The following is a 12637-nucleotide window of genomic DNA, read 5'->3' on the forward strand; positions in this document are numbered from 1 at the left end:
AACGACAGAAAACGCAAATATCGAAAATCGAAAGATCTTAAGTCGAAAGATCAAAAAAAAAATAGTGCATGGTAAACGGTACATACTCACTTAATTTGCGCGAGCAGGATACAACAGGAACAAGAGGAACAGGCTTTTCCTCCCGTATTAATGTGCGCGCGCAGATTAATACGGGATTTTCGATCTTTGCCTTCCGATATTTGCGTTTTCTGTCGTTTAACATTCTGTCTCGTCACGGAGACTGAAAATTAGCACGATTCAAACAAACCACATAAATAAAAGTACATTCCCATTTCTCACGCGATAAAATTTTTCTCAAGAAAAACTAAAAAAAAAACTACGCCCAAAATTGAGTATACTTGAAAATTTTTCTTGAAAAAATTTTCACCCCCCGCGATGAATGAAATTTATAAAATGAACATTTTTAGTAAGTGGCCGCTTTACTTTTAACCAAAGAGTTCGTGAACTAATAAAGGTTAATAACCACAGATATGTATGTATGTTGTTGTTTAATATACATATAATATTTGATTGTCGTTTTCCACACTAGAGCGAATTTCCAGCGTTTTATACGTCATAGATTGTCATGGAACATCGAAATCTCGGATTTGGTAATCTCCAACCGGAAAGTTGTTTTAAGTTCAAACATACAGCACTGTTTGTAAACTCATGGGGTGATAAGTCGACGATTCCGGTTATCGTCGCCGACCAAAGGACACCCCAGAACTGGATTCTTTTCAGTTGGAAGCACCTGCGTGGTCGACGCGAACGCACTATACTCGCACGCGGCGGGTTATCAGCCGGTCCTCTTATCAGACGACTAGACTGCCAGTCCGGTTCGCGCCGTCGACACATCTCGTCCGGTTTTCCGCTCCGACCGGATCAAACCGGAAAATTGCAACGATCTGTACGAACAATCCAAACGCGGAATAATTGTGGCGCTCACCTTGCGATGAGAGAAATTTCACGCGCGAAACGCCATCGACCACGCTTACGCATTGCCGCAACATCTTGCAACGTTAAATTAATCAGTGAATAATAAAATTAAATGAAACAATTTATTGAAAAAATGTGAGTGAGTGAACAGGGCACTTATTTTGAGATGTCAAATCGGTTCGAAGTTCATTCTGTTTGGTTGTAATTCGTCGATTGATTGAACTATTCGTATGAATATGCATGCAAAGTTTAAAGTCGTTTACATGTCGTGCCATTATCTTTCATTGGCTGACATCATTGGCGATTTGTTCTCTTTACAAAACTGAAAAATACATCATCTATTCGATTTTGGTATATAAATTTGCTTCAACAAGACGTTTTTGATCATAAAACAATTCATTTGACGATTGGATTAAGAAGTTTTAAGTTAAAAAACACTAAAAAAGTTCAAATTGAATTGCTAAATAGCAATTATCATCTATTGTTTTAATAAAAGCATGTGATTTATTTATTTGAATGTTTTCTTTGTTTAGTAAATTATCTTTTTGAAGTATTGATCTATCTTCTATCTATGTAATATATAATTTCGAAAGAGACTTTGTATGTATGTAAGTATGCAAGTATGTATATATGTAAGTATCTTTGGTTGGGAATTTCGTAAACAAAAAAAAGTTTCTATGACGACAATTCAATTATATTTTTTGCGATTCAAATAAATTTAATAAAAAGACAAATTAATATTTACTATTAGATTCGCCATGTTTAAGCTGTTTATATTAAAAATACTGAGCGAAGCCGGGTAAAACAATTAGTCTTCTATATTCAATATAAAAATCAATGTTTGTCTGTTTGTCACGTATGCGTTCCTATAGCATTCAACCGATTGCGATGAAACTCACATGAGTTATTGTGTGCATGCCTGCGATGGTTTCAGTTAAAGAAATCGCCCAAAAACGGGAACGAGAACGGGAAAACAGGAGTGAGTGGCATTGCAACGCATTAATTTCAAATGTGTTCGCGTCGCCACCTGCGTTGTTAGGGTAAAATAAACAAACAATTGAATAATTTCAAATGCGTTTTTCGGACAAATTATCATTACTGTAATTTAATTTGATTATTAAGTATTAATTTGAAACTGAAACGTTTACTTGTCGAAACACATCGAGAAGCACGAACCAAAACGCTGGATAAGTCAGAAAACGGGAACGGGAATTGTATGCGTTATTGTGGCATTGCAACGCATGCCGGGCTTAGCTAGTTTATAAAAATAACTGAAATTGCTTCAACGCGACGGATTTGCTCACAAAAAAATTAATGTAACGATTGGATTAAGAAATTTTAACACTAAAAAACTTAAAATTGAGTTTTTTCTGAGCTCTTGACCATACATAAGTTGCTAAGTAGCAATAATTATCATCTATTGTTTTAATAAAAGCGTGTGATTTACTCTTTTGAATTTTTTCATTGTTTAGTAAATTATTTTCTCGAAGTGTTAATATATTTATATAAAAAATATTCAAACGATAATATGTATATATTTTTTGTTTATTCTTGCTTAATTATGTAAGTATTCTTGTGATGATGATATATCGTATCAAAACTTGTTTACTTAGTAACAGCAAAGCTATCATCAATATAATAATTTCAAATTGCATTGACCGTATTATTAAATTATTCGTTCGTATGTATTTTACTTTCGTATCGCATAATACAATGTTTAAAAATTGGCAGTGCAGTTCATCTTGGCTGCCAGCTGATATAGCTAGTACTGTAGCACAATTATATATATATATATATTTTTCAGTAGTTTTAATGAATATACATATGTAGACAAACTCAAAATGAGAAAACTATCCCAAAAATATGTGTTTTATTCAGTTTTTAATCACTCTTTACCGCTGTGAATTAATTTGATTCCGTGAAATAATTCCAGTTCGCCGCAGTTAAAAAAAGCTAATTTTAATTTTTATAGCCCACTTGTATCTGAAAAATGTTACACCATGAGTATATTTCATTAGAATATTCGTGCCAGTGGAACTATAAATTAGTCGAAATATTTATTTCTCCATTTTGTTTTTTTTTTACATTACTATAATAATAAATAACAACAAATAATTATTAAATTATTTGTTGTTATTTATTATTATTTGCTATTTATTATTTGAAAGATGTCGCCAAAATTTTAATATTTATGTTTACTTGTCCATTATACAAATTCACAGTTTACAACTAGGGCCACCAAATTTGGTGGCCTATCCTAACTTAAACCATATACGAGTTTTGGAAGAATGTTGGAGCCCTTTAAACGTTTTTTTTCAACTTGAATCCATTAAAGGAATGACGTTTTTAATAAATTGTGATTTTTGTAATATAAAACACTGTAAGACGTTTCTTATTGCAGTAATGACTCATGCATGTTCATGAGATGACTATTAGTGCAATATTGTTGTACGTATGTACGTATCTCACGAATGAATTATCATTGACTGACCAATAAAAGGTTAAACTAAACGGCTCTTCGTTATTAAGTGCTGTACTGAAAATAGATTAGTGTTTGTTTTGGTGTTTATCGTACTCAGTAATATCGTGGGAAATTTCAGATAACATTAAAATTGATAATTCTGAAATTTTCACTGAAATCAATATTACATTTATACATACAATATTATATAAATATAAGCTACATACATATATTGTTAGTAAATCGATTGACCGTGAAATTGTTCCATATTTCAATTTCATACAAAAGAAATACATCTTGCTGTTATCTTGAGATAACAGTCTTTATATGGCACTTTAATTGCAGACTGATTTGCAGTGTATGTACACATATGTTCAATAAACGCACAGTAGTACAAGTACATATATATGTTTGTACCTATAGTATGTAGACAACAATGAACATTTTGACATTTTAGATTTATTTATTTAAATACCTAATCATATCACTTAATCATATCGTGCATAGTCTATCATTTAAAATCTATTGATTAATTTTGTAAATAATACATATGTATTGCACTAAATATAATAATATACTCATTGTGAATCTACATATATTATTATCATACGGGTTCTATGATGTTATTGTGTAGATTATTATATTTAAATATATGTATGCACTGCATTCAAAGATGATTTTTTATAAAATATTTACATACATTATTTTATTTTAAAAAATCAATACCACAGTGACTTGACAGGTAGCCCCAAAGCGTCATTGTGGTCATAATACAAATATACTACATATGTATAATGAAAGATGAATAAAAATATATAAAGCAAGTAAATATGAATATAAAATAAAACAAATAACTAATAATTTTTATTATTATATTGTTATGTAAGTAGGATATGAAAACTAGTAGGTTTTATATGGACAATTAATTACAAACGATGGGTAGCCGCCGAGAAACTACTGCATAGGGATAAACCACCGCTTTACACCAATTATATATACAGGTTGCACTTTACATCTATGCAAACCTTTTAGGGGGTTAACTCTTTGACTTATAGTACGGGATATAGTAACAGAAAGAAAAAAAAACAACCAGATAGCACCGTTTATTATTGTGTTACCAGCATAGAAGTAGAATGCATAGAATGTCAGCCTCCAAAAATGTTGCTACAAAAATTCTGCGCGGCAGAGTTTGTTCATTGTTTGCTCATTTTTTGCTAAACCGTCTCTCTCTCTCTCTCTCTCTCTCTCTCTTTTGTCTTTCTTCTGACTTTCCGTCTCTCTCTTCGATGGCTCGCTTTTAGACGATACTTTTGTTTACAATGACCATTCTATGCATTCTACTTCTATGGTTACCAGTGTATACGAGATTTCAAGATTTTTTTAAAAAGTTAAAACGCCGGACTATCTTGATAACTGTAAGACTTCTGTATTAAGATAAGTATAGCTAGATACCTTCTTAGTCAGTGCTTCCCAAATTGGGGGCCGCGGCCCCCTGGGGGCCATAGGATTTCTCAGTAGAAAGTACAAATATTCATTTATGAATATTTTTCCACATTACCTTTTTAAATAAACCTTTTAACTGGAAAAACAAATTTTTTAGGGGCCGGGAATTAATTATTTCAGATTTAGGGGTCCGTAACATGAATGTAATTGAGAAGCACTGTTCTAAATGACCTCTTCTATAACCCCCCTAAAGGTTTTCATCAATCTACAGTGCACTCTGTATAATAATTTTATCATTGGAGTTTTATACATTTCGTGTACATATATGTACATAGATATGTGGATTTCGATTTTTTTTTTCAATAAAATATTACATTTATTTATATAGTTTCTGTTATAAGTTTTAGTTACGACAGTTTTCCTAATGAATTTGAAGTTGAGATATTTTTATCCAAAACCATATGACACAACTTTTCAATCATTTGAAATTTCATTTGCTATCAATATCACACTCTTATCAGTACATTATTTTCAGGAGATAGATAAAGTATATTAAATCTGATCAGCAGGATACATACTATCTTACAATTATGTACATACATACATATGTACGTTTCACGAATTTTTGAATTTCGAAATTTGATACGGAAGATTTCTCTTCTCGTTGCTGTGTTTAATTGTGTTATAATAATATTTATTTGAAGCAATCATTTATGAAGTGGAGTTTGCACGTATAAAATTTGTATGTATAATACATATTAAATTTATCGATTTGTCACTCTTCATTGAACGCACAATGTAGTGAAATAAAATTGCGCGTATTTTCTAGGCTTTCCATTTGTAATTTCTGATTTTGTTTACTCTGGGATTTTGTTTACTTTGTGTATTTCTTACACGCGCCGTTTCCCAGTTTGGTACATTATCGCGACGGCACGTGTATTGATGCCATATCCACAAGTAATTAATGTCGATGCACTAATTTCAATTTATAGGTGGATTTTCAATGCAGGCATAAGTGCAGCACGTATTTTAATCAAAGGCGCAAATCAATCTAATGACGCAATTCGAGTTTTATAATTGACGTATGATATTTTGGTTCTTTGCACATCATCTCCTGAAATACAAGGTTTTACAAACGAAACTATCTTTCACATTTCATTTTAAATTAAAAAAAATCAAATATACTATGTGTATTTCTATTAAAAAATACATCATATTTCCCCTTTCTGACAATTCCATATAGTGCAAACTGAAAAATGTTCAAAGAATTGTTGATAAATTGATACTAGTAATTGACTTAGCTATGCTATAGATATTTACATTACTTGATGTAATATGATGAGTGTGAAAATGTTTCGCCTCGACATTTGCTTGAGTACTGACAAATTGCAAACTGACTCTACACCAGTTTTCTGATGTATTACATGTGATCAGCTTTTATTTTCAACCAATCAATGAGGCTCTCGAGTCGTATATTTTTCACATTTTTGAATATGCCACCACGTCTGGGTTTCAATACAATTTCTATTTCCACTCCGACACTGTCTCCCTTGAGATATTACTTAGACTGAGATACAGACGGCAAATAACATCATTACATTGTCATATCTTCGCATAGTAGGCAAACATGTTTATTATCAACTGTACCAAGATATGTTCATATGTATTGTATGTATCAGTTAATTGTGTAATATATAATGTTTCACAATATAATGTAATAAAACTTCCATATCTACCTGTGAGGTTTTTGTATTGATGACTGTTAATTTTTTAAAAATTGAATTATTAGTTTTTTTTAACATAATTACAATGTACATACATACATATACGCTAATTATTTTATCGCATATTGTTTATTAAGTTTCTTGGAAATGTTTTATTGTCATTAATGAAAATTTACTTCATTTTATTTACGATCCTGCATATCATTCATATGCACGTTGCTCACAAATCTTCTTTGATTTTTTTAATGATTTTATTTCGCCCGGAATCGTAAGTAGCCATAAATCTATTTTTTTATATTTACTCATTTTAAATATTAAGAGGGCTGAATACCCGAAACCTTAATTTTGTTGCCGTTCCTTTCTTCGATATATGTATATGTACATATATTGAGTGAATGCGACAATATACATATATATCAATATATGTATGTATGTATATATATATATATATATATATATATATATATATATATATATATATATATATATATATATATATATATATAAATATATGTATATATATATATATATATATATATATATATATATATATATATATATATATATATAATGAATGAATGCGACAGTTGCGCCTCGACCAGATAATACCTATTTGAAATTGACAAAATCGAGGTTTCGTATTCTCCAGTTTTCTCCTCTGAATCTGGACCAATTTAAAAAAAAATTTCATCATCAGTATGAGAAAGATATTTTCTATGTTTGTGTGGTCGTATTTTTTTAAAAATCTACCGTTAAATAAGCACGCTGGACTCTTTTCGTGGGTGTAAAAAAGAGAGGATTGTATAGATGTTTGGCGGCTCCTAGCTCCTATAAAAAATAACTAATCAAAAAAATAAAACCACAGAAACATGCCAATGGTGGATATCCATAGCATATTAAAAAATAATTTCTCTAGTGCCATAATTGAGGAAGGGAGAAGTGTAATACGTTTGTATGGACAAGTCGCTGGTGTCCAACCCTCTTATGGTTGATTTTTAACGCAGTATATAAATTAACTTCAAAGAGTTGCGTTTAATTTTCATAGTTATGTATGTATGTATGATAAGAGCGAATGATGAACCGATTATGTGATATCGCCTTGTGACCCGACCCTTCTGTATTTAAAAGCCAGTATTGACCAATTATTCATTTCATAAGTTTTGCTTTTATGCACCATTCGTAACATCAGATTATCAAAAGTGAATCTACACGAGCAACTAATTGTTTATTTTTATATCTATTCAATTCAGCCAAATTTTGAATTTGCGTTTAATGAATATTGTGAAATGATCTAATATGAACGTTTAAGTTGTGTTTAAACATTGTTAAAATAAAAGACAAAGTCGTTTTGAATTAATAATGTGTTTCTAAGTGGACGTTATGGTAGTGTGTTGTTTTTGGAATCGAACATGGGAAAAGCTATCAAAAGATTGGTACAAGAAACTGGAGCTATCGGAGCTGTTCCTTTAAGATCTCGTCAATCATCTATCTCAATGGCTGACTATAGTGAGAATATACAAACATAATACTAAAATTTTACTACATATAATCATATTTTTTGTAAATTAAATAAAATTGAATTTGTCAAATAATGTATTCATCAGTACATATTTTTGATTATTTTTTGCTTTTGGTCAATTGTTAAAAAAAAATTATCAATTTTAGATACGGTATTGTTCTAATGTATTTTTTTTTCGTATTATATTTGTAAATAGTGTGCGTTATGTCTAATCTATTTTACCTTTATGTCATAGGTGAAATAATCAACTCGGGAAGAATCACTTCTGGTTGGCATATGGATGACTTGGAAATTGACTTGTCTGGAGAACTGTCAAATGCATCGTATAACATGAAGTAATAATCATAATTATAATATTTAAAAACAATGCAATCAATAGAATGTTATTTATTTGTTTATTTTTTTACTCAGTGATGCACTATTATCGCTGCCCGTGTTCAAACAGGAAATACCATCCCCTACAAATGTATCCAGAGAACAGCCTAGTCCACCACGCACTGCTCCGTGGTTGGCTAGACAGCAGATGATGGTTAGTTAATATGTTAAAATATGTAAATGGGAATTATATTGATAAATTATTTGGCTTTTTTGACATTTGAATGATACCAAAATCATGCCGACAAAATATACATATGTATATTTAAAATCAAACAACGCTAATTTTTATAATCCCCACAAACTGTTAGTTATGTATGTTTTGAATATAAATAAATCTCATTTTACTTTAAATAAAAATGAACTCTTTAATAACTATACATATATGAAATTGTTACAATTTGTAGATAAATGGGGGCATGGGAATAAACAGCACTAATCCTAATTGCAACTCCGATCAAGCACCTGCTGCTAACCAAACAAATGGCAGTGATGGTGGTATAAATCAACAGCAAGGTAATTTTTCATTCAAATAAGAAACTTGTTCCAACTTTATATTGTACATATTTAATTTCATATATGTATGTAATTATTGTAGGCATCGTGAACAACAGTCATCAACAGAACAACCAAATAGGTATGCATAATAATAATGTGACAATTGGAAATACTCAAATGTCTCCAGCTATTGTTTCGTCGCCCATGTTGTATCAAAATGAAATACAAGCATCGATGACTACATCCCCTATTAACAATGACCAAAACGTTATGGAAGTCGCAAGTGGTAATATATCTATACACTAATAAATGGTCAACACAGTTGTCTGTTTATTTTCAATATTTGGACTTAAATGGAGCTAAATACTTGCAACTGATCTTGGAATCATTTCGACCAGATGATTTAAAATGATGTACATACTTTTAAAAGTGTTGTTTAATGACATCTCGTTTTTAGGTTTGATATCGTCCACAACCAACACGCCCTTAGACATGTATGGAAGTCCATCGAATAAATCGACACCACAGCCTTCTACGTCTCCTTCATCCGAAGGAAAATTATCAGATAATCGGTAATGACTTAATGTTTATTTTTTTATTATATGTAGTAATAATCAGTTCATATAGTTTTTCATTGTGATTTTTTACAGTTTTCAATACATACTTGCCGCTGCAACTTCGATTGCAACAAAATGTAATGAGGACACGCTCACTTATTTGAATCAGTGTCAATCTTATGAAATTAAATTCAAGAAGCTCGGAGACCTTAGTCATTTTAAAGGAAAATTATTCAAGGTTTTAAATTTTAAAATACATATGTTAAAAATAGCGTGTTAGTATTTTTAACTAATTAGCGTTTCATGTATTTTTTTCTTTCAGAGTGTAATTAGGATTTGTTTTCATGAACGTAGACTTCAGTTTGCAGAACGTGAACAAATGTCTCTGTGGCAAAGTGAACGTCCTGGTGAACGTATTGTTGAAGTAATAACCTACATTTTCCCAAATTTTCACATAATATTGAAGCTTAAACAGTAAACTGTCAATAATTTATCATTTACAGGTGGATTTACCTTTATCTTATGGTCTCATCCATGTCAATCAACCAAATGTTCAATCCATGCTCAATTGTGTTGAAATATACTGGGAACCTGTCAAAGAAGTAGGAGCTTACATAAAGGTACTACATATAAACCTCAAATGAAACTTTTTGAGTATATTTTGTATGCATATAATCTGTAAAATAATTATAATCGTATTTTAAAGATAAATTGCATTTCGACTGAATTTACGGCTAAAAAACACGGAGGCGAGAAAGGAGTACCATTCCGTATTCAGATCGAAACATTTATACCGGGGACGGTTCCTCCAGAATTGGGCATCGTTTCAATGCCCAATACTCCTGACAAAAGATTACATGCTGCGGCTTGTCAAGTCAAGGTGATCATGTAGAAATTGTGGATTTTCTTTCAAAATCAATGTTAATGACTATTTTTTGTTAAATTTAATTTGCACGTTTCAGGTTTTTAAATTGAAAGGCGCTGATAGAAAGCATAAGCAAGATCGGGAAAAGGTATTTAGACGCCCACCCAGCGAAAGAGAAAAATACCAGCCGAGCTATGACTGTACCATTTTCACTGAGGTTGGCATATTTAATTAGTACATGTTTGTTTACTTGTCAAATTTGTAATTGTCGATGTTAATTTATATTGTCATATTTATATTATCGTTGTCATTGATGGTGATATTTATTGCAGCTAACGTATGATGCTCTCTTCATACCAATGCTGTCAACGAGTCAGTACTCACCAGAACAAAGGTAAAGACTTATTTATTAATTTCTTTTCCCTATTCACTAAATTGTTAGTCTATTTGTTCTGTTCAATTATGTATGTATGTATATTATAAAAAAATGTATAAAAACCCAAATTATAATAGATCAAAGCTCATATTTACACAACCATCTAATCGTAAGCTCTTTATAATAATGAATTCGGTTTTAAATATATTAAAATATTACATATTTTAAAATTTAAATTTTGGCCACTGTATCACTTAGAGATATAATATTAAAATGGCCAAATGTCCATAGAATTATTTTAAAATTAACTCTACATAATTTAGTATGTTCATAAGATCTACATACACATGTATGTGCATGTTTCGGTTTTTTCTTTAATGAATGAGGTAAATTGGTACAAAGTTGAATCAATTTAAAAACAATTTATTTGTATCTCGCTACTTAAAACAGACATTTCAATTAAGAAGTTGACTGCCCAAAGCATGTCTTTAACGCATTAAAGATTCATTATAAAACATGCTCGTGGTCAAAATTATATTAATATCAAAAGTCATGCTGAACGCATTTAAATGCAATTTTCTTTCTGTAAATACTGCGAAATTGTATACAAAGTAACTTTTAATGTTCAACATTATCATTAGTCTTTAATAACCAAGAAAATTGAAATTCGCTTAGTTGTAGGTATATTTATATTATTTTTTTTGTTATTTTGTTGGTTTACTAGAATTTGTAATTTTCATGTTAGCCGAGTCATTCTAATATATGGATTGTTATTTTTAAAAATTAATGAATATGCATTATAACCAAAAAAACGGCTTTAACAAAATATGTAAGTCAACTAGTTTGAATTAAAATATATGTACATATGTACATACATACGTTTTAATTCATATTTAAATGGTTAAATTATTTAATACCCTCTTATACATAGTTATATGCATTGTTAACCTGATATATTATAGTTTGTTTGTACCTACACAATTTGCCATATAACGATGCGTTCAGTTTTACAATTTTACAAATCCTACCCACAATAAACCAGTTGCATTCAATCACTTCAAGGATAGATAATTGAGAGATCCACAATTATACACCTCACTCTCGTATCGTTTTGTAACTAATAAAAACCTTAAACATGAGTCAAAAACGTAAAAGCGGTGATATTTGCGATATTAATGAAAAAAGGGTCAAGCCGGAAGATCACGAGATGGTTGAAGATTTGATGTAAGTTATTTTTTTTATTGTTATACATATATATATATATATATATATATATATATATATATATATATATATATATATATATATATATATATATATATATATATATATATATATATGTATGTAGGTACATAGTACACATTGTATATTTATCATCTTCTTTAATATCTTCTCAAAATTAATTCAATGATGCGGAAATTAAATGCCGTAAAGAAGTCGAGAAAATTTATCGAAATCTAATTTTAGTCATTATTTTATTGTGATATTTTAGCCCTTTTTTGGTAAAATCGATTAAGTTGTATTGAGAAATCATTTAATTATGTTCATACTATTTTTCTTCTGGTCCCCATTCTCAGGCGTATACCGTTTCTTTAATCTAGGACTTGTCCTTTGCCATCTTGAAGGATACATTCATTTGGAAAAATTAATAATATATTTATGTATGCAGCTTGGTTTTTACGTTTGTCCCTATGAATATTTAGTGGTGTAACTGTGGTAGTAATTTCTTTGTCTCAGTTGGTTTCCTTTAGAGTTTGAGGTTAATTAGTCATTTCTTCTGCTGTTCTGCCATGTTTTGTCGAAAGGCAAAAACTACTGTACATATTTGAACACCGAGTTCTTACTTTTATATGGTGCAACTTAAGTTTTTTTTTATTGTGTAA

General features: G+C 30.2%; 1 protein-coding gene across 4 annotated transcripts in view; it reads left to right on the forward strand.

Annotated features, from left to right (window-relative positions):
- gem (transcription factor CP2 like gemini) overlaps positions 1-12637 on the forward strand; it is a 48007-nt gene that overhangs the window by 26061 nt on the left and 9309 nt on the right. Inside the window, exons 1-13 of one of the 4 annotated variants that reach the window (XM_077429059.1) lie at positions 815-1071; positions 7815-8070; positions 8319-8418; positions 8495-8612; positions 8866-8974; positions 9057-9242; positions 9414-9528; positions 9607-9751; positions 9836-9937; positions 10017-10133; positions 10220-10393; positions 10476-10595; positions 10711-10772. In XM_077429059.1, the coding sequence (XP_077285185.1) occupies positions 7974-8070; positions 8319-8418; positions 8495-8612; positions 8866-8974; positions 9057-9242; positions 9414-9528; positions 9607-9751; positions 9836-9937; positions 10017-10133; positions 10220-10393; positions 10476-10595; positions 10711-10772 (1445 nt within the window). In that variant the 5' untranslated portion in view covers positions 815-1071; positions 7815-7973. Of the gene's footprint in view, positions 1-814; positions 1072-7814; positions 8071-8318; positions 8419-8494; positions 8613-8865; positions 8975-9056; positions 9243-9413; positions 9529-9606; positions 9752-9835; positions 9938-10016; positions 10134-10219; positions 10394-10475; positions 10596-10710; positions 10773-12637 lie in introns of those variants that run through there. The other 3 variants (XM_077429057.1, XM_077429056.1, XM_077429058.1) reach the window with 3 other exon arrangements.

Source organism: Arctopsyche grandis, chromosome 4, assembly GCF_051622035.1.
Source record: "Arctopsyche grandis isolate Sample6627 chromosome 4, ASM5162203v2, whole genome shotgun sequence".
NCBI classification, from domain to species: domain Eukaryota; kingdom Metazoa; phylum Arthropoda; class Insecta; order Trichoptera; family Hydropsychidae; genus Arctopsyche; species Arctopsyche grandis.